At 56.1% G+C, this 23965-nt stretch overlaps 4 protein-coding genes across 25 annotated transcripts in view; 3 read left to right on the top strand and 1 right to left on the bottom strand.

Annotated features, from left to right (window-relative positions):
- Window positions 1-124: 124 nt before the first annotated feature.
- PAFAH1B3 (platelet activating factor acetylhydrolase 1b catalytic subunit 3) lies at window positions 125-2842 on the bottom strand. Of its 5 annotated transcripts, XM_047709864.1 has the most exons (6): window positions 2703-2842; window positions 2238-2331; window positions 1969-2058; window positions 1220-1336; window positions 1017-1139; window positions 125-447 (listed from the first exon to the last, which is right to left on the bottom strand). In XM_047709864.1, exons 2-6 carry the CDS (start codon window positions 2313-2315, stop codon window positions 160-162), a joined length of 696 nt encoding a protein of 231 aa, XP_047565820.1. In that variant the 5' UTR covers window positions 2316-2331; window positions 2703-2842; the 3' UTR covers window positions 125-159. The 5 variants fall into 5 exon arrangements, with proteins under 5 accessions (XP_047565820.1, XP_047565819.1, XP_047565823.1 ...); XM_047709863.1 differs by lacking the exon at window positions 2703-2842 and having other exon boundaries at window positions 2238-2374; XM_047709867.1 differs by lacking the exon at window positions 2703-2842 and having other exon boundaries at window positions 2167-2298.
- On the top strand, window positions 2147-6928 carry PRR19 (proline rich 19). Of its 8 annotated transcripts, none has more exons than XM_047709860.1 (3): window positions 2147-2215; window positions 5720-6326; window positions 6412-6928. In XM_047709860.1, the coding sequence occupies exons 2-3, from the start codon at window positions 5726-5728 to the stop codon at window positions 6873-6875; spliced, it is 1065 nt and encodes a 354-aa protein (XP_047565816.1). In that variant the 5' UTR covers window positions 2147-2215; window positions 5720-5725; the 3' UTR covers window positions 6876-6928. The 8 variants fall into 8 exon arrangements, with proteins under 8 accessions (XP_047565816.1, XP_047565810.1, XP_047565812.1 ...); XM_047709854.1 differs by lacking the exon at window positions 2147-2215 and adding an exon at window positions 2379-2508; XM_047709856.1 differs by lacking the exon at window positions 2147-2215 and adding an exon at window positions 2846-3323.
- A 1667-nt stretch (window positions 6929-8595) lies between these two features.
- TMEM145 (transmembrane protein 145) lies at window positions 8596-17007 on the top strand. Of its 7 annotated transcripts, none has more exons than XM_047709842.1 (15): window positions 8596-8791; window positions 9572-9646; window positions 9763-9840; window positions 9922-10008; window positions 10101-10202; window positions 10308-10392; window positions 10501-10572; window positions 10690-10758; window positions 11193-11273; window positions 11357-11435; window positions 11581-11674; window positions 13389-13509; window positions 15501-15707; window positions 16197-16575; window positions 16674-17007. In XM_047709842.1, exons 1-15 carry the CDS (start codon window positions 8672-8674, stop codon window positions 16855-16857), a joined length of 1833 nt encoding a protein of 610 aa, XP_047565798.1. In that variant the 5' UTR covers window positions 8596-8671; the 3' UTR covers window positions 16858-17007. The 7 variants fall into 7 exon arrangements, with proteins under 7 accessions (XP_047565798.1, XP_047565802.1, XP_047565796.1 ...); XM_047709847.1 differs by lacking the exon at window positions 16197-16575 and adding an exon at window positions 12401-12573 and having other exon boundaries at window positions 8597-8791; window positions 16674-16889; XM_047709844.1 differs by lacking the exon at window positions 16674-17007 and adding an exon at window positions 12401-12573 and having other exon boundaries at window positions 8597-8791; window positions 16197-16578.
- A 430-nt stretch (window positions 17008-17437) lies between these two features.
- MEGF8 (multiple EGF like domains 8) overlaps window positions 17438-23965 on the top strand; it is a 37627-nt gene continuing 31099 nt past the window's right edge. For 2 of the 5 annotated variants that reach the window (XM_047709831.1, XM_047709830.1), the window contains exons 1-2: window positions 17439-18138; window positions 18366-18595. In XM_047709831.1, the coding sequence (XP_047565787.1) occupies window positions 18409-18595 (187 nt within the window). In that variant the 5' untranslated portion in view covers window positions 17439-18138; window positions 18366-18408. Of the gene's footprint in view, window positions 18139-18348; window positions 18596-23965 lie in introns of those variants that run through there. The other 3 variants (XM_047709833.1, XM_047709834.1, XM_047709832.1) reach the window with 3 other exon arrangements.

The raw sequence follows: 23965 nt of genomic DNA, 5'->3' as shown, positions 1-23965 counted from the left end.
GGATCAGCCAATCCCTGCTTTGGGCCGAAACAGAACACCCTCCGGAGCTCCAGGGTCACAGAGGTCGAGGTAGAGGTGGAGGGACCTAGAAAGGCTGTCCCATAAAGCAAGAAACGGGAGACTAAGGAACGAAAATTTAATATCGGGGAGGGAGAATGCTTAGGGTGCGGCCTCTGGCAGGGGGACCCCCTGGCCCTGGTCTTGGGCCAGCAGACGCAGAAGCAGGGAGTGCAGGGCTCGACAGACAGGTGTGTAGCCCAGGCGGCTCAGGTGCAGGTAATCATACATGTCATGGTGACTTATGGTACCGTCTGAGTGCACAAAGCCGGGGTCGGCATCCAGGAAGTGGGCCCGTGGGTGGCCAGCCAGTGCTGCTCGGACCAGCTCGTTCACCCGTCGGTTTTTCTCACGAAGTGGGTTAGGGTGCTGGCCCCTCGGAAGCAGGCCCTGAGGAAGGGCACCAAGAGTCGTGAGGAGACATCCTACTGGCATCTGTGCTCTGGGCCAAACAGTTCACCCTCACCACGGAGTCCCCAGCTGTGCAATACACTAGTGATGGGAAAGTGGGGGATTGGCGGATGATTCTCAATATTGTGTCTGAGACCCCAATTCAGCAAGAACCTTTTGGGTGTTTGTATCTTTTCCAAGTATCAATCCTAAAAATATCAACAGCGTGGCAAAGGGTCAATCCCTCTTTCTGAGGAGGAAAGGTTCCGGCTAGAAGTGATGGAGCCTGGATTTGCCCTGGGAACGTCTGACAACTTCTGGCTAATTGTTTTCGGTTTGGCAACACCCCCAGAACCTTCAGCAGTTTCTTGAACAAAAGAGGCTAACTGGTCCCTGAAGGTGACCTTAACTGCAGCCACTGGGTCTCTAGCAAGCTTTGATGTGAGCTTCTGCATGAAAGTCACTGCTCTGCCGCCCTGCTCCCCAGAACCAGCTTCGGTTGCACCTGAGGGCGTCCCGGGCCACTGCCATTCTCTCTTCCCTGACACCCCCCCCCCCCAACCTCTCACCAGCACCACGACGCGGGCCTGGGGCTGCCGCTGGTTCACCAGTTCCACAATGGCCTTGATGCCACCAGTCACTTGCTCTGCTGTGTGCCCATGGTTGTTGGTACCCACCCAGACCACCACAATCTGTGGAAAGAGAGGCAGGAAGCAGAGGTAAAGGGGGAGGCTTATAGGGGGCTTTCACTGCCCACCCAAGCTCTGCTCACCTTGGGTCGGATGTGTTCCAGCTCCCCATTCTCCAGCCGCCAAAGCACATGTTGCGTGCTATCACTGCCAATGCCAAAGTTAAGTGCGTGCAGAGGAGAAAAGAGTTCCCGCCAGATCTGTGGGCAAGAAGTGGTGTGGGCACAGGGGCGACAGCAGCAGAGACCACCGCCCTCTGTCCCAGTGTGCACTAAATTCATTCAGCAAGGAAGAGCCGGCCCTGCCTTATGGAAGCAGTTTGGTCAAAACCTCACCTGATGCAAACTTAGTCTAGTCTCCCTTTCCTGGAGACTCATAGAAGCAAGACTCGCTTTATGGAAACCCATTCAGCTTGAGTCATGCACTGACTGAACTACTAGCCTTACAGCCGATGAAAACCATTACAGTTTGACCTCACTTAGTGGAAAGGTAACACAACTGAGCCCCCTTTGTGGAGAGCTATTCCAGTTGACTTCCATTTCGCAGAAACACTAGGGCTTTGAGGATAACCATTCTTTGTGAATATCCATTCGGGCTGCGCACTCTCTTAAGCAAACAATAGAGTCTCACCTCAGGCAATCTTGCAAGAAAGCCTCCAACTGACACAGTTCCTTGTCGGTACAATGTTGCACCTTACACCAAGATTTTGGGTGTGGGATGCTGCCTGAGGCTATTTTGGGTACCTCATACTCCTTCTGGCCCCGCCTCTGATCCAGGTGTGTCTGTGAGCGCACAGGCCGGGGTGGGGCAGGGGGACCGGGACGAGTCTCACCTCGCACTGGTGCATTAGCTGGACCAACGAGTCCCCGATAAAGACGACTTCGGGTTCCTTATCTTTGCTGTCGGCCACGAACCGATGGTGCTATGGGGAGGTACAAGGGAGAGTCAGTAACACGCGCGCTTCTGGGCCCGCCTCGCTCCGCTTCCTTAGGCAGCACCACCACGATTGCCCGGTTTCCTAATCACGTACAGAGCGGCGCCAAACAGCTGCTCTCCCGAGGCCCCTCCCGGACTCCTGAGTACGCGGGCCGGGTCGCTCACCAGGGACATCCAGCGTCCGTCGCCCTGAACGTCCTGCACCGGCGTGGGCTTGCTGGCTGGGTTCTCCTCTCCGCTCATCTTGGCGCCGCAGCTCCTGCAGGATGGGCGAGCGGGGCCGACCCGGGAGAGTTGGCGGAGGAGCTCTGCCACGCCCACCCCTCCCTTCCCGGCAACAATGGACGGTCCCGACGCCCGCAGTCCAGCGAGGACAACGGCGGATCCCGGGCGCCGCCTCCTCTGCAGGAGCGGAAACCTTCACTTAGAAGGGGAGGTAGAATCGGGAGCCCATGCTTCCCCCGCGGCGGCCGTGCAGTGGACTCGTCCAGCGCTTCCCGCCCGGGCCACTCTTTCTCGGGCGGCGGCCGCTAGAGCACCCGGGCGCCTGGGGACAGTGGCGAGACCAGGCAGCACCCGTGGGGGAAGGGAGAAACCACCACACCTGCGTCAGGGGGAGGGGCGAGCTACCTGAAAGGCCGAGAATTGGCGGGGGTGGGGGGTGGGGGGGTGGAATCTAGACTCTTTCCTTGAGGGGAGAAACCCTTTTGCTATAGGGCGAGAAATGTGCGGAAGGGATCACCAGCTGTGTGTGAGAGAGAAAGAGAGAGAGATCACCAGCTGTGTGTGTGTGAGAGATCACTAGCTCTGTGTGTCTCATTCACGTGGTGGTGGGGGGAGGGGAGTGAGTGGACGAGTCCATTCCTGGATCCCTTGAGGGGGTGACTCGTACGCACCTGGCTACTCGTACGCTCCCATTTTCTACTGATGTGGGGAGAAAAAAGGAAGATGGCAAAATGTGAAAAACAGAGCCTCACTTGTAAGGCTAAGGCACCACCACGGTTTTAGTGAGCTTATATGTTCGTGCCCCCATCCCAGACCCCCTCTCAAAAGCACCAGTTTTTGTGGCATAAAATCTAAACTACGTATCTTTGCATTACATACACCACAGGTGCTGCAAAGAGGGCAGCAGAAGCTGCAGAAAGAGAAAGGAAACTAGAGATGCCACAAGGCCCAGGTCCAGCCTGGCGCCCCTCCCGTCCAGCTCATCTTGCAGATTCGTGGCCTCCGTTCCCCTCCCTAAACCCACAGGTGTGTCTGGGCTCTGAAACCTACATCCATAGCCAAAGCCACCTAAAGTCCCCCCTCCCCCGCCCAACGCCCCATATTAATCTCAAGTCTTCCCAGCTCTTCCTGTTCTCAGGGACCAGGTTGGGGGGTCCCCAACCCCCCTAAACTTCCTGGTTATATTCCTGTAGCTCTACTCCCAGAAGGAACCTTTCCATCTGTTGATTCTTTCTAGGTAGGTTGATACTGAGATAGTCCTATTTACCATGTTAAAGTTTTGCCTCCATCCACTAGCCTGAACAGGGTCTGACTCATAGTACCAAGAACTTGAATGAATATTAAATAAATGGGTCAGATCCTGGCCTCGTCCCAGTGTTTTGGGGAAGAGAGATGACACACAGCAGGGAGAAGGATCAAGGTTGTGATTAAGAGAAGTAGAGAAGGAGGAGGAGGAAGAGAAGGACTCTGAGGGTGAGAGGTTTCCTAGTTGTATTTGAGTTAGGCCTTGAAAAGTCAGGAAGACTGGGTAAGCAGTATTACATGGGTAATAAGGCTTGTTAGGGCATGGGAAATACTTTGGCCATAGCTTGATTTTAAAGGCTTGGGGGTGTAGGGGGGGGGCGGGGGGGCACCTGGGTGGCTGCCAACTCTTGATTTCAGTTCAGGTTATGATCTCAGGGTCCTGAGCATCCTGCTCTGCGCTCAGCAGGGAGCCTGCTTGAGGATTCTCTCTCCCTCTCCTTATGCCCCTCCCGTTGTTCAAGCTAGCTCTCTCTTAAGTAGAGAAATACGACTTAAAAAAAAAAGATTAATTAATTAATTTGAGAGCATAAGCTGGGGTAAGGGCAGAGGGAGAGGGACAAGCAAGCTCTCCACTGGGCAGGGAGCCCAATGTGGATCTCAATTCCAGGACCCTGAGATCATGACCTGAGCCGAAGGCAGACACTCAACCAACTGAGCCACCCAGATGCCCCATGATAAATACATCTTAAAAAAAAAAAAAAAAAAAAAGTCTGAGGGAGCAAGTGTAGATAGATAAATTGGAAAGGTAGAGAAGGGCTTCTGGAAGCAAAGCTTAGCAATAAACAGCTTTGAGGCATTCATTTCATTCAAATCGAGAACTGTTTCAAGTTAGGTATATTCGCTCATTTCATACAGCCACCACATGAAGAAGGAGGTACTCCTCCCAACTCCATTTTACAAATTAGGACACTTGAGGGTCTCGGCAGTTACACAGTTTTCCATGTCACACAACTCAAACATGCCAGCTTGGGCTTTTGAAGCTGGGTAGTCTAACTGCAGATCCAAGTTCTGAATGACTCCACACAGATTGGGGAAGAATTCCGTGACTGCCTGGTGACCCGCTGCACATAAAGACTACGATGGCCCCTTTTCCCCTTCTGCCTCGCCTCATCGCACTTTCCAGAGAGAAAGTCCGCTAATAGACATCTAAACCAATCAGCACTCAGGAAGGGGGTGGGCCCCAGTGGGCCTCACAGCCAATTGGTGGATGGGAGGTGTCTAAGGACAAATGAGAGATGTTTCTGACAGTAAGGCTGGAATGGGTGGGACTATAACCGGCACCCGGTGCCTCGTGCCTGGCAGGAGCCGGAAGTCCTGGGAGCAGGAAGCTAGAGGGAGTGGGAGGGCACACGCATGCGTGTTGTACTCAGGAGGCCCAGCGTGAGGCTCCGAAGAGACCCCAGTACGTCGTGAGCTAGGGTTACCGCGGAAAAGAAGCCACTGCACCCCACAGCCACGTGGGGGTAGGTGGGGGGCAGGGTTCGTTGGTCCAGGAGAAAGTGAGATGCTCCACGCCCTGCCCCCACCAACCGTACCCTCCCTCCCTAACCTCAACTGTCCACCCTTGCCTCGTCTCCTACCCTAGGCCACCTCGCTGGTCCTGTGACTAGGCCCCATGTCCTGGTAGCTCCGCCGTTGCCCTTTCTGCTTTCCCCAGGTCTTCTCAGCCTCTCCAGCTTCTTTTCTGCTATTTATCTCTTCTGCCTTTCTCCCTCTGCCATCTCTTTCTGCATTCTCCAGTACCTTCTCTATCCTTGGATTTTTCCTCTGTCCACAATCCCTTACTGGTTCAGCAGATACCTGTGGTCTCATGATCCCATCCCCCCCCCCCCCATCTTTTAGCTATTTCGTTATGTCCCGGCACTCTGTAACCCTCTCTATTCCCTGACATCCATAGCTAAGGATCTTCCCATTCACCGCGACTCCTTTGACCCCACCCGACCTCTCTGACTCCTTCCCTGACCAAACCTTTGCCAGTCGCTCCCTCCCCACTACCTTACTCCCATCTCATCTCTGTAAGTAGTATTTCCACCTCACCCCAAACCATCTCTTCTCACCATTCACTTTTAGTTCCTGATTACCTGTATACCGATGACCATCCTAGCTTTTTCTTCCAGGACACAATGGACCCCCGGGGGCCAGCCCCCCAGCCTTTCCAGCGGCCTGAGAAACCTGGTCGTGTGTGCCGTCGGAAGACCAGGCGGGAGCGCAATGAGGCCCTGATGGGCAACCGCCGGCCATTGACCCGTCTGGATCCTCCTGTGGCCAGTCAGGATCTCTCTGTGGCCCCTACCGCTCCCAAGCTTGTGGTCATAACCCAGGGCCGGCTGAGCCGGGAGCACCGGGGTCTCTTCAGCCATGAAGTGAAATCTCTGGACGTGGCACGGCTGCTTAGCTGTGAATCCCTGGAGTCAGGCACCCCTTCATTCTCCACCAAACCCTCCCCAAGCCCAAGCCAGGCCCAAGAACCGGCCCTGCAGTCAAGGGGCAAGGAGAACCAGGTTCCTAGAGGCTCGGGCCCAGGCCCACCCAGTCCCCCAGAGATCCCTGGCTTGGGACAGCTGCTGGAGGAGCTGCAGTGCCAGCTGATTCTGCCACAGGCCTTCCCCAGGAGGAACCTAGTGCAAGAAGCCAGGGATGCCATCGTGGGCACCTTACAGTCCTGCCATGGCTGTGTGCCTGACCTCACCCTGGTGCTCCATGACTTCCAGCCATCCTTACCAGGTGAGCCTGCCTCCTGCTCCCTGTATTCCCCTTCCCCTGTCTGCTCTAGCTCAGCTATCTCCCATGCTTTTTTCCTTTGTGCTAGGGACCAAGCCTGGAGGCCCTGAAAGCCAAAGGATGACACCCTCCTGGATCAGCAGCCCTGAGCAGGCCCTAGGGGAGGGGAGGCAGAGGAGGCAACGGAGGACAAAGGAGCTTACCTTTGCTATTTCTCACACCTCCAGCACTCCCATGGTGCACAGGGTGAGCCTGGCACCGCCAAAATGTCCCTGGCAACCACCCTTGCCCTTGTTGCCTTCACCATCCGGGGCAGCCTGGGGCCCCCCAACAGCCTTTGACCTGCTGAAAAGCATCTGGCTCGTAGCCACACCGCCCCCTCCCCGGCCCTGGGGGGTCCAACCCCTGCTTCAGCCACCATCACCCTTGTTGCCTGGAACCTCTGCCCTGGACTGGAGCCCCAGCCCTCCTGCCCCACTGCCCAGCCTCTCCTGGGTAGTGGCCCAGAGCAGCCCAGAGGCCTGGTCCTTTCCACCCATGAGACTGTACTGAGGGGGCTGAGGCTGGGCCGGGGGTACTCCTAATCACCTCAATAAAGTACCTTCTACATGGTCCCCTTGATTTTCAGTGAGTAGCTGACCAAGGATAGCAGTTTTGCTTTGCTCTGAGTTCTGGGTCCAAGGTGGAGGGGAAGATGCCGTCACTTATCACCTTCCTAGGGTTTGAGGGGCCAGAGAGCTGGGGAAACCTGGGGCTTTAGTCAGTTCCACACATTCACCCAGTGAAGCCAACTATATGCCAGGAGTGTAAGGAAGGAGTGATGATTCTGCCCCGGTGATGAGGGAGTTGTTCAGAAGGGAGCAGACCTAGACCTTTACAAGTCTTAAGATGAGTAAAAACTTACTAGTAGTGGAGGAAAAGAACATTTCAGGCAATACTAGGAACGCTGTTCTGTGGTACAGTATGTGCATGTAGTCCATATTCCTAGGCTGTCCTGGGACCTAGAGTGAGTCACGTCCAGGCCCTGCTGTTGATGGGCTCCTGGTCCGGCAGGCACAGGGACTGTGTTTGCAGGATCATGACAGGAGAGGGAGAAGAGGCCTGAACCTGCCCCCCAGACTTTTTACTTTGGCCCAAGATACATTTTACATTTTTTAATTAATTGCCTACTATTACAGACCAGTTTGCTTTAAAACAAAAGCAAAACCAAAAAAGCCCAACACATTTCTGGCTTCTCTGGGGTTTAAAAAAAAAAAAAAAAAAAAGGAAAGAAAGAAAAGATCTGGCAGCAGATCTACTATCCCTTCTGGCAACAACTGGCTCAAACCGAGGAGCCGAGGCCGCCTGTTCATGGGGCTTACACCGAAGTGTTTCATGCCCTTATGTTTCCTGCCTGGCCCCTGGCTTAGAAAGTTTCATAAAATGATATTTTGAGGAGCAGCACATTTTTTGCAGAGGAGGGGGAGGAACGAAGCTAGAAATGTTTGCTGGAATCTGATCAGGAAAAGGAAGCTGAGGGACTTGGATGCTACTCTGTAAAGCCTTTCCAGGGATCCCATTGCCCACTGGGAAACCATAAGGTTGGAACCAGCTGGTAGGAGACTGAACTGGGAGATTACAGGACTTGGCTGAGGTCTAATGAGAAAGTGGCAATGTTGGGTTTTGAACTCGCGGTTGATTTCAGTCCTCTCTGGGCTTCTCACAACACCACCTCTTCTGAGAGGCAGTGAGCAGGTTTCACACCCTGATGAGCCGTGACTGGACAGGGTCAGGCAATGGAGTGTAGTGGTTGTGGCCCAGGGTTGTGCCATCTCTGTCTTTTGTGACCCAGAACAAGTGGTTTGCCCTCTCCTGCCTCTTATGTCTCTCTGGGCACTTCACGGAGCCCATGGGATCTTGGGAGGACACAGATGGGGATGGCTGTCATGCCAGCGGGGATGAGCAAAGAGGAGTTTGGGGACTAAATTCGAGGGAGGTCAGGACAGAGTTGGGGTCTGTGGGTTGGGGGTCATCCCAAGATGGCAGTCTAGAGGAGGAGGAAGGACTTGGGGGAATGGGAGTTCAGTGTAGGACACGGGGAGCCAGAGGTGTCAGGGACACTCCCAGAGGGGAGGCTGGGGCGGGGTTGAGAGGCTAGGAAAGGAGCGCCCTCTCTCACACCGATTGAGAAGGCGCCAGACCAGGGCACCCCGGCGTAGGGGGCGGGGAGCATGGCGCCCGGCGGCCCCTTTAATCGGGGGCGCGCGCTGGCCGGCCCGCGCGCTCTCGCTGCCGTCGCCGGCCCGGAGCGGAGCGGAGCGGGAGCCGGAGCGGAGCTGGGGCCGGTGCCGGGGCCCGTAGCGGGCGGAATGGAGCCTCCGCGCGCGCCCGCTATGCGCCGCCTGCTGCCGCCGCTGCTGCTCCTGCTGCTGCCATTGCCCCCCCGCGCCCGGGCCAAGTACGTGCGGGGCAACCTCAGTTCCAAGGAGGTGAGCGCGCTGGGCCCTCCCATGCCACCCGCCGGGCCCCCGGGGACTGGAGGGAAGGGAGGGAGGAGGGTGCTGTCCGCCCCCTGCCGCCCGTCCCCGGCAGTCCCTGGGAGCCGCCGGGGGAATGGGGCTGGTGTTGGGGGGGCGGTGGGAGGACTGGGTCAGTGATGAGGCTGAGAGGGGCTGTGGGGTCGAGAAGAGACTTGGGGGTTATAGGAGGGGCATTGAGGTCAGAGCTGGGCGGGGAGGAGGGACGGGTTGGGAGAGTCAGAGTTTGGGGTGGGGGTGGGGGGGGGAAAACGCCGAGGTGGTGCTGAAGGGACAGCACTTTTCACTCCGCGGAGAGCCTTGAGTTCACACTTCTGCTCAGGGTCTGGAGAGGGCCGTTTGGAATATTCCCCAGGACAAGATGGTCTCTGGGACTCCCGTGAGGGGGGGGACATGTGTGTGCATAACTCCCGGCGGGGGGGATGGCAGTCAGATGGTGTCTGGGACTGAACGTGGCTGGTGTGGGTATCTTGCCCCCAGGGTCTTTCTCAGGGCACTGGGAAAATAGGAAAAGTGTTTTGAGGGGACAAAATAACTTGGGGTGGGGAGGCACCTGAGGCAAGAATCCTGGACACAAAAGGCAAAGGGATCACAGAAGAATTTGGGAGGTAACCTGGTCCCGTTAATGCTTCTTGGGAAATCAGGTACCCAAGGGTAGGGAAGGAAAGTTGGGGGCCTGTGGAGTGGAGGAGAGTTCTCAGAGGACTCAGCAGGACTGGGCCCCTTTTCCAGGACTGGCTCTTCCTGACAAGATTTTGCTTTCTTTCGGATTACGGCCGACTGGACTTCCGCTTCCGATACCCTGAGGTGAGCCTTCCCTGACTAGTCTCCTTGCTGAGGCTGGAGACTCCCTCTGTCTCCCAAGGCAAGGGCCATCCCAGCTCCCCGGACTCCCCCAAACTTGTAAATCTCTGGGTCTGCAGGCCAAGTGCTGTCAGAACATCCTCCTCTATTTCGATGACCCATCCCAGTGGCCAGCTGTGTACAAGGCAGGGGACAAGGTGAAGGCCGTGAGGGCATATGGGGGGGAGGAGGGAAGGTTGAGGCTGGTCAGGGGGTGACCATGTCCTTGCCTTCTCCAGGACTGCCTGGCCAAGGAGTCCGTGATCAGGCCCGAGAACAACCAGGTCATCAACCTCACCACCCAGTACGCCTGGTCAGGCTGTCAGGTATAGGCCCAGTCTGGGGGAGTGGGCAGGTGCTGAAGGCTGAGGACTTGGGGGCTGCACAAAGAGGCTTCACCCTTCTTTCTCTTCCCCAGGTAGTGTCAGAGGAGGGAACCCGTTACCTGAGCTGCTCCAGCGGCCGAAGCTTCCGCTCCGTGCGCGAAAGGTGGTGGTACATCGCACTCAGCAAGTGTGGGGTAAGGGGCCGGGATGGCCACCTGGGCCTCCTCCTCCTTGCCTTGCTGTTGGCCTCCTGGCTGCCCAGGCCCCCCTACCTGCTCAGGCCTCCACACTCTCCACAGGGAGATGGGCTGCAGCTGGAGTATGAGATGGTCCTCACCAATGGCAAGTCCTTCTGGACACGGCATTTCTCGGCCGATGAGTTTGGTGAGCATATGGGGACCTGGAAGCCAGGATCTTTGTGGGACTCTAGAGTGGGGTGCCTGCTGACACCCAGTCTGACTGAACCCTTTCCTCCTTCTACCAAATCGGCAGGGATCCTGGAGACAGATGTGACTTTCCTTCTCATCTTCATCCTCATCTTCTTCCTCTCCTGTTACTTTGGATGTGAGTCCAGCACTTGGTGGGAGTGGTGGGAGGTTGGGAGTTATGGGGGGGAAGGGTTGGGGGAGGTGGGCTACTCTCCTTTCCTGTCTGTGAACCCCCTTCCCCTACCTCTTCTAGATTTGCTGAAGGGTCGTCAGTTGCTCCATACAACTTATAAAATGTTCATGGCGGCAGCCGGAGTGGAGGGTGAGGTTTAGAGTAGCCCAGCTTTGAGTGCTGTCAGAGGAGGGACTTAGGGTCCAGATACCTGGGTTTGAGAGAGGAGGGGCTGGGGCCTGGATCCTGGGTTTGAGGGAAGAGGGGCTGGGGCCTGGACTCCTAGGTCTGAAGGAAGAGGGTTTGGGGGCTTGGACCCCTGGGTCTGAGGGAGGAGAGGGCTGGGGCCCTGGACTCTTGGGTCTGGAGGAGGAGGTGGCTATGGGCCTGAACATCTGGGTCCCGGTGACGAGGGGCTGGGCCCTGGACTCCAGAGTCTCCTAGGACATCAGTGGGAAGGAATGGTCTAGAATCCTGATGGGGATGAAGGAGGGATTCTGCCCATCTAGATCATAGAACTAGGGAACAGTGATGCCCCAATGCCAGTTTTTGTTCTTTCCTCCCTCTGCCCATTCTCCCCTCAGTCCTGAGCCTCCTGTTTTTCTGCATCTACTGGGGCCAGTATGCCACCGACGGCATTGGCAATGAGAGTCTGAAGATCTTGGGTGAGAACGAAGTGGGCCGGGGAAGGGTGCCCGGGCTCTCTCTGAGCCCTGTGTCTGACACACCCTCTCCTCCCTCCTCCCAGCCAAGCTGCTCTTCTCCTCCAGCTTCCTCATCTTTCTGCTGATGCTCATCCTTCTGGGGAAGGGATTCACGGTGACACGGTGCCCAGGCTGGGGCAGGAGGGAGTGCTGGGGGGTGGTGTGGCTGGGCTAGGGAACAGGGCACATGGGTGGATCTGGGGGGTGGCTGCTCGCTTCTCCCTGACAGCCCCCACCCCTGCTGTCTCCCCTCATGGCCGGCCGCCAGGGGCCGCATCAGCCACTCGGGTTCCGTGAAGTTGTCTGTCTACATGACCCTGTACACCCTTACCCACGTGGTGCTGCTCATCTATGAGGCTGAGGTGAGTGCCTCCTGTCACTGCCCAGGCCTTGCCTCCCCACCACACACCCCACCCAAGACTTTTGGCCACCTCCTCCACCGGTCTGCCAGCCCTTCCCCACATCGCACTCTTGCTGGCTCGCTCTCTCCCACTCTGTGATTTCTGCCTGCCCATCTGTCTCTCTGAGTGCCTGCCTCCCCTCTTCACCATCTCTGTGGATCCTTCCTCCTCCCTCCGTCTCTCACTGTCTGCCACATTTATGCTCAATGTCATGCCTGAGAGTTCAGGAGTCCCGCACACTGGCTCTCCCACTCCCCAGCTAGCTGACCTTGGATGATTCTTGCCCCCTCTAAGCCTGTTTCCTCTTCTGGAAAAGTAGGAAGATCTTACCTATCCCTGGGGGGCTCCTCTAAAACTTTATATCACCTTGGCTTTGACTTTGGCCCAAATGTGTCCCTCTTAGCCTCAGTTTCCCCCTCTGTGAAGTGGGGTGATAATAAGACCTGACTCACCGAGTTGATGTAAATGAAACTCTCACGCATGGCAGGTGCCTCGCCCCTTATTGGGCCCCTTGTAGCTAAGGTATTCTCTTCCTCTATGTGCTTCTGTTTCCATTTTGTGCTCTCCTGCTGCTTCTGTCCTGACCAAGTACCTCTGCCCCCTGGGTGCCTAGGAGTGGGGTCTGGGGGTCCCTGTGTAGGAGGGCAGGGGGTCAGGGCTATGATGAACCCTCTTCTTTGGGTCCAGTTCTTTGACCCGGGCCAGGTACTGTACACGTATGAGTCGCCGGCAGGCTATGGGCTCATTGGGCTGCAGGTGGCGGCTTACGTGTGGTTCTCCTACGCCGTGTTCATCTCCTTGCGCCACTTCCCGGAGAAGCAGCCCTTCTATGTGCCCTTCTTTGCTGCCTACACCCTCTGGTGAGACATGCTGGGCCCTCAACCCGTCCCTGTCTCCTGGTCCTGGGGCTTCCTGGAAACCGCTGTCCATTTCTCAGGCCCTGTTCAGTGAGGCAGCTGTCCCAGAGTCTGCCATTGACTCATTTTGTGACCTGGAAAAAAATCACTTTCCCAAATTAAGAAAAAAAAAAGAGCTTCAGGTTGCCTACTCATAAAGAAAGCATTTTCTTGAGCATGCGTCAGGCAATATGTAAGGGCCTTGTATCTGGCACATAGTTAAGTGTTCAATAAAAGCTAGTTGTGATTTTCTATCATTCAACATGACATAGCAGTACAGTAGGCAGATTCTAAGCCTGACTGCCTGTGTTCAGGTCCCAGTTCTAAAGCTTGTAAGCTGTGGGACCTCACGCAAATCAAGGAAGTTCTGTTGGCCTCAGTTTCCTTACCTGTTTAATGGGAATGAAAATTGTACTTGCCTCATAGCATCATTGTGAGATTTAATGAATTTATATATGTGATACACAGTGAGTCCTTAACTGTTATGCTCCTTTGTTAATTCATTCACCAAACATCTTTTTCCTCTCAGGCACTGGGGATTTGGGGCGGGGTGGAACTGAGTTAAATTCAACCTAGTCTTTGCCTTCCAGAATCTCCCAGGCCAGTGGGATTCCTGCCCCCTTTTAACCTCTGGCTTCTGAAGGTCACACTGGCTTTTCTCCAGTTTGGGACCCACCTGGGCCCTATGTGTGTGTGTGTGTGTGGCAGGGGAGCTGGGGCCCTGGGGTGGGGACGAGGGCAGGGGCAGTGTCTCTGCTGACCCAGTGCCTCCACTTCAGGTTCTTTGCAGTTCCTGTGATGGCCCTGATCGCCAACTTTGGGATCCCCAAGTGGGCCCGGGAGAAGATTGTCAATGGAATCCAGCTGGGGATCCATTTGTATGCCCATGGCGTGTTCCTGGTGAGGAAGGGCATCCAGGTCTGGGTGGGAGCCTAATGGGCGGAGGTTGCATGAGACTGAACCTTCTGTTCTTAGCTCTCCATCCATTTCCTTCATTTCATCCCTTTAGTCACCCAACAGACATTGAGAGTCTGCTGGGTTCCTGCAGGCTGCTCTCCTGTGATCCCCCCAAAGTCCACCCTCTTCTATTCCTTGCTCCCATCTGGCCTCTTCCCCAACCCTATCCACCCCCCTGTCCTGTGTTTTTTTCTTAAATAAACTCTACACTCAACATGAGGCTTGAACTCATGACGCTGTGATGAAGAAGCTACATGCTGTACCAACTGAGCCAGTCGGGCGCCCAACAACTCCAACAACCCCACCCTCTTTCTTTGACCCCCTCCCATTCCCATTCCGGACCTGTGTCCCCAGACTCTCACATTTCCCTTCTGTATCCTGCCTTTCCCAAACCCCTTCGTCACTACTCCTCCCTTCCCTGTCACCTTCTCCCATCTGTCATTATAGGCCATTGTTCAGGAAGAAGCAGGTGGGGTGGGCCAGGCTGGGGTCCCAGGGGCCTAGATCTGAGTGATATCAAGAAGATATCAGCACCAAACCTCTTCTTTGCCCTGGTTTATATCCTATCTGGCCTTCTGGGAGACAGTTCATGTGTCTATACGTTCATACATCTTGTTTAATTGTCAGACCAGCCTCAGGACAGGATGGGTAATGGTTGTTGAATCCACTCTACAGAAAGGGGAAGGAACTAAGGCCTAAACAGGGAGGTGACCTGCGAGGGCTCCATGGCCTTTGGTATTAGGGCAGGGACTTTGAGCCCAATCCTTCTCCAGCAGGGGGAGCCAGACAGGAATACAGACATTGATGAGGGCCCTGGAGCCTGCCTGACCCCAGGTGTCCATAATATGCTCTGGGTGGGGAATGTACTCAGTCACAGGCCCCGTCCCCCATCTTCCAACCCACAGTCTGACTTAAGTTAAAGATTCACCTTCCCAGCACAGCCCTTCTGGAAACTCTGCAGGAAGTCAGAAAGGGACAGAAAGGGAAATGCTGGGAACCATCACTTGCTGAGCTCTGCATCAGGGGTTTGCGTTTCTGCCGTCTCCTCATCTTTCCAAGTAGGCACTGCAGTCCCTTTTCCCCAGCGAGGATCAGGTAGTTTTATCAATGTGCCCCAGATCCCATACTCAATGAGCTGTGGGACAATGAACATGGAAATGCAGCGCCCTTTTAGCTATATTTCACCTTTAGCCAGTTTTTTTCCTAAAACATGCTCAGTTGAGCACAGGTCCACCTCCCGCATTCCTTGTCCTTACTGAGCACAGCCTTGGGGGGGGGGGTGGTTGGGAAGTCATACTGGGCTCCCATGTGCAGTGCTAGAGTCACACCCAGTCCCTGCCCTCGTGACCTACTAGACTAGACACATCTCTACATCCAGCCAATATTTACTGAGCGCTTATGAGCCAGGTACTGTTCTAGAAGGTATTGGGGATTCAGCAGGGAACTGAACAAATTCCTGCCTTCATGGTGCTAGCATTCTAGAATCTACCTGGTATTGTCCCAATTGATCTTTCTGATTATGAAAATATTCTGTACTCTGTGCTGTTCAATGCAGTAGCTACTATCCACATGTGGTTACTAAGCACTTAAATGTAGCTAGTGTGAAGACAAAAATTTTCGTTGTTTCCTTTTAATTAATTTAAACGTAAATAGCTCCATACAGCCAGTGGCTGTCATACCGCACAGTGAAGGACGCTGACACTTAACCGACCAGCAATAAGTCAGTGATCAGGGCCCCGATGGAGGAAGCATCACAGGGCGGTGGATGGAGGAAAAAGGTGCAAGCCCAGAGTAGGTGCCTAATCCAGGCTGAGGGGCCGCAGGGAATCCTGTGGGATGTCAAGTGAGGGGAAATCCTTAGGACCCCATGTTTACGGAGCCGGCCTGAGGCCTGGACAGTGTTTCTCCAACCAGCACTTGGCCTCTCGCCCCAGATCATGACCCGCCCGTCTGCGGCCAACAAGAACTTCCCGTACCACGTGCGCACGTCACAGATCGCCTCAGCCGGGGCCCCGGGGCCCGGAGGGAGCCAATCCACCGACAAGGCCTTCCCGCAGCACGTCTATGGGAACGTGACGTTCATCAGCGACTCGGTGCCCAACTTCACGGAGCTCTTCTCCATCCCCCCGCCCGCCTCCTCCGTAAGCCCCGCGCTCCCGGCGCACGAGGAGCTGCTGGCGCCGCCCCTGGAGTACCTGACCCCGCTCCCGGCCCCGCCGCCGCCCCCCTCTCCCAGACGCCTCAGCCCACCCCCAGCCTTTCGCACGCCGCGAGCCCCAACACCGCGCCGCGATTGCACCCCGGCGCCGGCGCCCACCCTGCCGGACTGGGTCCTGGCGCTGTTGCGCACGCCCCCGCAGACGCCACGCGCCGTGCCCCCGCCACCGGCCTTCCGCGGCTCTCCCCCAACTCTCCGGCCGCCGCCGGAGTTCGCCCCGCGTGCTCCGACGCCGCCCCTTGAGTACCTGGCCCCGCTGCCCAGGCGCCCGGTCACCCGCTCCTTCCCTGATTGACACTTGCGCCCGCACCTCGGGGGGGGGGGCTCCTTTGCGGGGAGGGGGTCGGGACTTCGGGGCCGCATCTGCCCCCCGTGGGTCCTGGACGGCCTCTGACCCTGACCCCCCTCCCAGGCCGGGAAGCAGGTGGAGGAGACGGCGGTGGCGGCGGCGGTGGCCCCGAGGGGCCGCGTGGTGACCATGGCCGAGCCGGGCGCGGCCTCCCCGCCCCTTCCCGCTCGGTTCCCCAAGGCGGCCGACCCGAGCTGGGATGGCCCGACGCCGCCCTACCAGCCGCTCGTGCCCCAGACGGCGGCGCCGCACACCGGCTTCACCGAATACTTCAGCATGCACAGGGCCGGGGGCACCGCACCCCCGGTCTGAGCACCCTTGCCCACCCCCACCCCATGGTCCGCGTGCCGGGCCCCGGCCGGGCTCCGGATCCCCGCTCTATCCCGGCCCCAGGGCTCTGCCATCCCAGGCCTTCCCGACCCTCCCCACCCCGCGCGCCCAGGTATGGGTGCGTATTGTCCCGCTCCTTCCCCCGCCCCTTCCCCCAACTTTTGTGCCAAACGGTCCCGCGGGAGCCGCTCTCCCCGTCCCCTCCCTCAGCCCCTGCCCCGAGCGGCGCCGGATTCTGGGCTCCCGCTGTTTCGAGACCTACGGCCCCTTGGCCCCCTCCGAGACCTCTGATCCCGCCGGACCCCGGAACACCAGTGACGATCGCCGGGACCCTGCCCGTGACTCTCCAGGACTCCGCGACCCCCAGCCATTGCTCCTGGGACGGATATTGTGAATCTGGTCTCGACTCTGAAACCTTCCCTTGGATCTCTGTGACCTCGGCCCACCCCTGTCTCCATCCGGGGGCCCTCCCTTAGGTCCCCGGCAAAAAGACTTTTTCCCTTCTTGCCAAAATAAAGCGGATTCGTTGAGTTTTTATCTATAAGATGGACTCTTTACATCTTGATGGTTCTCAGAGGCGGAGCGGAGCATGAACCATTCCAGGGTCTGGGCCTCAGTGTGTCCACCCGTGAAATGGCACTTTGGGAGGGCCTGAATAACCTGGCCTTGATACGGGCCCCGAATCTGGGAGCACTGAATATCTGAAGCATCTAACAGAACTCTCCTACTGTGCGGCTCCTCTATTTTTACCGTTCCTTCTCCAGTCAGAGGTAGAGGCGCCCTCCAGTGGCACAAACTTTCCTCAACCACCTGTACCCCGAGGCTGGGTCGCGATTTCAGCACTGCGCATGTGTAATTCTCTCTTCGCAGGCCAAGGCGATCACTGTTGCGCACGCGTCTGGGAACAAATGGGCGGGGAAGTTTCCGGAAGTGGCCCTCTGTGGAGGGGTGGGGTTGGGTGCTCCGCAGTCCTCCCAGGGCCGCTCTGACCAGCGTCTCTGCGACTTCTCGCCTCCTCTCCTTCTTTCCTCCCACAGCGGCCGCTCGGCCCCCGCCCCCTCGTCCTCCCAGCGGGTCTTCCCAGGCCGCTCTGGCCCGAACAACCCCTCGTCTCTCTGATCTGGTCCATCCGGCTCCGGAGGGAGGCGCGGGTGGGTGAGCAAGGGAGTGCGTCTGTGGGGTCCAGGCCCGAGCCCCTGAAGACGGGCCCCGCCCCCGACACCCGCTCGCGCCCCGCCCCCGGCTCTAGGGGTTTCTCTCGGACCTTCCGGGCCTGGCCCGGCACGACCCGCACCCTCTATGGAGGACCCCGCCGGGCTGTAGAGCCCTTCGCCCCCTGGGGACCGACCCGTATATAAGGTCCGTTTCGGCCTACAGCGGCCCGCGTTTATAACTGCCGGACACCGTTTATGGGGTCAGATAGCCTATGGGGACCCGTGATTATAAGGGACTCCCATGGTCCCTAGGGGTCGGCCCCGTCCATAACGACCCCATTTACAGGTCCTTCCATGGGTCTGTAGGGCCTTCCCCGTGGCTTCCAGAGCCCGTCTACAGCGGCGGTTCCCTTCGTGGGGTCTGAGACTCCTGGACCTCCGTGGTCTACAAGACCATGTCCCGTCTATAGAGGTCACATTTGCAGGGCCTCACGCCGCAGGGAGGGTCCTCTCCCTGTCTTTATTTATTTATTTTTTTTTGTTTTGTTTTTTTTTTGTTTTTGTTTTTTTTTTTGACAGAGAGATCACAGGCAGAGAGGCAGGCAGAGAGAGAGGAGGAAGCAGGCTCCCCGAGAGAGCAGAGAGCCCGATGCGGGGCTCGATCCCAGGACTCCGAGATCATGACCTGAGCCGAAGGCAGCGGCTTAACCCACTGAGCCACCCAGGCGCCCCCTCTCCCTGTCTTTAATAAGGCCTGTTCTAGTCTGTCAGAGTCAGTGCGGGAAGCGGCAATGGCCCCGGACAAGGCTCCGGCAGTGGCTCTGGCTCTATCTTTGGCCCTGCTGGGGCAGCTGTTCCCTGGGGCCCAGGCAGGGGACTGTAAGGGGCAGCGGCAAGTGCTGCGGGAGGCGCCCGGCTTCGTGACGGATGGTGCGGGCAACTACAGCGTCAATGGCAATTGCGAGTGGCTCATCGAGGGTGAGTGGGGCCGCGTGGGTCACACACCCACCCATTCGCTAATTCATTCATTTGTGCACTCATTAATCCCACTCACCGCATTCCCACATCCCTGTTCTGGTCCGGGCCCTTTGCTCTGAAGCGCAGCCAACGTGGGCCCTGTCCTGGGAGGCCTGGAAGCCTGGTGGGGGAGTTGCACACAGGCCCAGATGGACAGTTACAAGCCAAGAGCTTAAGTGAGAGATATTCTGAATAATTGTTAGCAACTTGGGCTCTTAGCCCAACCACCTGCTTCAAATTTGGGTTCCACTGCAGCTTCCTTTCTGTGAGGTCCAGCTTCCCCTCCTCCCAGGTAGCATTCATACTAGTACTGACTTCATAGGGTTGTTGGAATTCAATGAGATCATTACTTAACGTGCCTGGCACATGGTAAGTACACAGTAAATGGTATTAGGGTAATACTGTTATTTTAAAAGTAGTCCAGTAAAGGCATTTTTTTTTTCCCATTCATATGCCAGACATTATATTTGCTACTGGGACATAACAGACCAAGGCAACTCTAACGATCTGTGATGACTTGGGGCTTAAAATCCAGTGGGGAAGACAAACACATGAATAGACAGTAAAAACCTAAAGTGGTTGGAACTGTGATGGAGGAACCCCAGGGGCCTTTGGGAGCCAGAGGAAGTAGCTGGCCTGGGGGCTGGGAGAAGAGAGAGGGCTTCCTGGGGGAGAAGATGTCTGAGCTGAGAGCCAAAGGACCAACAGGAATCACCCAGGAGGATGGAAGAGCATTCCAGAGGGAACAGCCTATGCAAAGGCCCCATCCTTACCCTTATGGGCTCCTGGTCCAGTGGGGGAAGCAGACCCACCCCCAAGGAGTGGGAACCCCAGAGAACGTCTGATTTAGCTTGGCCTGTAGCTAAGACCAAAAGCATATGAAAGAGGGAACAGAAGGCCCCCCCCCAGGCCAGGAGTATAGCCCATACAAAGGCCTGGTAGCAGGAGGGCTGATGTTTTTGAGGACCTAGAAATCTGTGCTATGACACAGAATACGTATCTGTGCTAGGACACAAATATAGGAAGACAAACCGTGAACCAGAGGGTGGAGGACTGATTTTGAGCTCTATCCTGAGGGCATTAGGGAGGTGTCATGAGAAGTCCAGAGGCAGTGGCTGGAGAAGTCCAGGAAGGCTTCTCGGCAGTGGATGTAGGAGCTGGCATCCAAGGAGTGGTAAGAGTACCCCAGAGAAGGTTCTGGGCAAAAGCCAGAGGAGTGATGTCCCAGATCACGCACGGTCTCCCTTTACAGGCTGCAGACTTTGGTCTTTATCCAGGGACACTGGGAAGTTGTGGGAGGGTTTTGAACAGGGAAGGGCATGATCTGATTTATGCTTTAGGTCCCCATGGCCATTGTATGGAATATGGATGAAGCCAGTTTCTTGAGGATGAGTGTGTCTGTCCCCAGCGTGGGGTCCATTCCTGTCTGGGGGTGTGGGGGGGCACAGGATAGGAAGTATGGTATGTGTTTGATGTACACATCATTCTTTGGCCTTAAAGAGCCCCAGCCTTGTTGGGGACGGTAAGGCTGGCTGCAGATGTTATTCCTACAGTACGCTCAGGGCTTAAGACAGAAGGAGGTAGAGGGGTTGGGTAGATGGGTCTAGGGGGATGAGAGTATTCTTCTGGGGGGTCACAGAAGAGGAGCCCTTGGATAGGGTTCTGAGGCATACATAGGAGTTTGCTGGGTGAGAAAAAGGAACAGCTTCTGTGAAGACAAAAGAGAGGTTGATGTGTCTCAGGAGCCATGTCTAGGTTTTTCTGGTCTGATCGGACTGCTGGCTGAGAGGTATGGAGGACGCCCCAAGCAGGGGAAGGAAGACCTTGAATGTCATGCTGAGCAACTTGGCTTTTTCTCTTGGCATTGGTGGGGAGCCACAGAATGATCTTGAGCAGGATTTAGAGCCACCTGCCTGGTGGGGGCTGGCCTAGAGACTTGGTATGCTCATCCTGCAAGAGAGGAGGAGGTGGAGAGGGGCTGAGAGCACAGAGAGGTATTTGGGAAGTTTCACTAGTGAGATCTGGGGACCACCTGGCTGGACGTTGGAATAGGGAGTCCAGGCCACTTCCAGATCCTCCTTGATCTCCCATGCTTCCCAGTGCCTGTCACCTTTGAGAACCAGCATGTTGCCCCGTCTTTTAAAAAATAAGCAGCTGACCCACTTCCTTTTGTACCACATCCACACTTTATCGTAGGCAGTCCTCATAATATCCTCATGAATAAAGAGGCGTTCTGCTTTTGAAAAGCAGGGGGTTGGGGTGCCTGGGTAGTGCAGCTGGTTAACCGTCCAGCTCTTGGTTTCAGCTCAGGTTGTGATCTCAGGGTTGTGAGATCGAGCCTCGAGTCAGGCTCCTCACTTAGCTCAGCGTGGCATCTACTTTGGGTTTCTCTCTCCCTCTCCCTCTGCCCCTCCCCTCTGCATTCTCCCCACCCCCGTGCGCACATTTTCTCTCTCTCTCTCTCTCAAATAAATAAATCTAAAAAGAAAATGAAAAGCAGGGAGTTTTGGGGTTGAACCTCTGTCCAGGGGGACATGGGGTGGAGTCCGTGTTGGGTGGAAGCAGGAGATCTTGAACTTAGGGAGGACCTTGGGGAAAGCAGATAGTGAGCTGGCTTCCGGCATGCCCTTGACAAAGATGTACTTGTTGTGATTCTGGGAACTGAGCTTTATATTTTGGTTGAGGCTGGCAAGATTCTGGGAGGTCTGGTTGCCTGGTCTGGTGAAATGGTTCTTCTTCATTCCCCAGACCATGGTTTGGGTCTGTGTGATGTTTTTGAGGATTCTGGAGGGAGAGCTGCCAACTTTAGCCAGCTTTCTTTCTTTCTTTTTTTTTTTTTTTTAGATTTTATTTATTTATTTGACAGAGAGCACAAGCAGGGGGAGAGGCTGAGGGAGAGGAAGAAGTAGGCTCCCTGCAGAGCAGGGGAAGCCCGTTATGGGACTCAATCCCAGGACTCTGGGATCATGACCTGAGCCGAAGGCAGTGGCTTAACCAACAGAGCCACCCAGGTGCCTTTCAGTATTCTTTCTTTTGTGTGGTTCTTCAGTCCTTCATCCAGCATTTCCTGAGCCCTCACTCAGTGGCAGGCACTGTGCTGGTTAATGTCAGGGAGGGACCCCAAGATGAGTTAGGCCTAGGCCCTGCCCCATGGGCCTCCTTGGCTGCAGAGGAGACAGACGCAGACATAGGTGGTCCTGGCTCAGAGAAATGAAGGTTATAATGGAAAGCGAGAGCCCCCAAGATAGGCACCTAACCTAGCAATGGGGGGGGATCAGGGAAGGCTTCCTGGAGGAGTTTGCTCTTACCAAGGGAGTAGGTGCTCCAGGGAGAGAGGCTTGTGCAAAGGCCCAGCTCCTGATGGAGTTACAAGGAGTAGGCTGACATGAGACAAATGAGACTTCAGACTTCAGGTTAGGGAGCTGGGCTTTGTTCTGGGGATGGTGGGGAGCCATGGAGGGCTTTATTTTATTTATTTATTTTTTAAGAGAGCATGTGAGCAAGTGCGGGAGAAGGAGGGGCAGAGGGAGAGAGAATCTTTTTTTTTTTTTTTTTTTTTTGGTGCCAAAACCAAGAGCAGAACCAGAGAGAGAAAATCTTTTTTTTTTTTTTTTTAAAGATTTTATTCATTTATTTGACAGAGAGAGATCACAAGCAGGCAGAGAGGCAGGCAGAGAGAGAGGAGGAAGCAGGCTCCCCGCCGAGCAGAGAGCCCGATGCGGGGCTCGATCCCAGGACCCTGAGATCATGACCCGAGCCGAAGGCAGCGGCTTAACCCACTGAGCCACCCAGGCGCCCCTCTTTTTTTTTTTTTTAAGATTTTATTTAATTATTTGACAGACAGAGATCACAGGTAGGCAGAGAGAGAGAGAGGGAGAAGCAGGCTCCCCACTGAGCAGAGAGCCCGAAGTGGGGCTCTATCCCAGGACTCTGAGATCATGACCCAAGCCAAAGGCAGAGGCTTTAACCCACTGAGCCACCCAGGCGCCCCAGAGAGAGAGAGACTCTTTAAGCAGGCTCCACGCTTAGCTGAGGTCGTGACCTGAGCTGAAATGAAGAGTCAGACACATAACAACTAAGCCACCCAGGTGCCCCAGCCATGGAGGGCTTTTGAACAGGGTAGGGCCAGGGCCAGATGCCAAGTGGGGACAATCTCTCAGGGAGCCTTGTCAGGGCAAGACGGGAGGCCAGGGAGGAGGCTGAATCAGTGAGCCTGGGAAGAGACAGCGAGGCCTGGGAGTCGCCATCTTGAATCTTCCCATCAGCCTCCGTGGGTGGGGGGAGTATCTCCATTTTACGTAAAGGAAACCAAGGCTCAGAGAGCCTGTGGAACCAGCCCAAGAACCGGCTAGTGAGTGGTGTGTGAGCATCTCTAGTACGCAGGGGAGTGTGCTGAGGGACATCAGGGAAGGGGCTGGCGCAGGGTCCCCCAGCAGGTCAGGAGCCGAGCAGGAACCCAGGTCTAGTTTCCCGAGCCCCCAGTGTGAGATGTGGGATGGGGGTTACGGAGGGCTAGGCCTCTCCCGTGGTCATAGCTGGATGTCCACTGGGACTGCGGTCATCTGAACACTCATCTGGGCCAGACGTCCATGAAAGCTCCCTGGAGGGGCTGGTGGTTGCTGGCCATCAGCTGGAGGCTCAGCTGGGGTTGTCAGGTGGGACGCTGGCACGCGCCCCTCCCCCCACCCCATGTAGCTTTGGCTTTTCGGAGTTTGACAGCTGTGTTCTGAGAAGGAGCATTCTAGGATGTCCAGGTAGAAGCTGCGAGGCTTCTCTGATCCAGCTGTGCAAGGGCCAGAATGTCCACTTTGCTGCTCTGTGTCAGTCACGCTAGTCTTTTGGAGGGTCTTCCCAAGGTACAAGGGGTGAGGAATCAGCCCCTCCCCTCTTGATGGGAGAGGCCAAGAAGTTTCAGTCAGCCTTAGGACTGTTATAACTCCACTTTCCAGATGAAGAAACAGATCCAGAGAGGTTAGGAGACTTGCCCGAGGCCACACAGCTAGTAGCTAGTAAGTGGCAGAGTCAGGATGTGAGCCCAGGCAGGCTGGCTCAAGTCTGTGCCTTTAGCTACTACAAGAAACCGAGTGGAGACCTGGGGAGGAGGGGAGAGGAGCTGTGGTACTCCAAGGTTTGGTCCATCCAGGGGGAAGAAACTGGCCTCTTCCCTGACCCTCAGGCTTAGTGTCGGAGGCTCAGAGCTCTGTGTGACCCCCGGGGGGGTTCTTTCTGGGGCCCTTCAGCTTGGCTGCCGGAGTGGTGGGAGGTGTTCAGCCTGGTCTCAGGAGTCCTTTCTGGGGCTGACACTGTAATTCCTTTTCTGGCCCCCATCTC

This window comes from Lutra lutra, chromosome 17, assembly GCF_902655055.1.
Source record: "Lutra lutra chromosome 17, mLutLut1.2, whole genome shotgun sequence".
Taxonomy (NCBI): domain Eukaryota; kingdom Metazoa; phylum Chordata; class Mammalia; order Carnivora; family Mustelidae; genus Lutra; species Lutra lutra.
The sequence above is the reverse complement of the archived record's forward strand: the minus strand, read 5'-3'. Positions and strand labels throughout refer to the sequence as shown.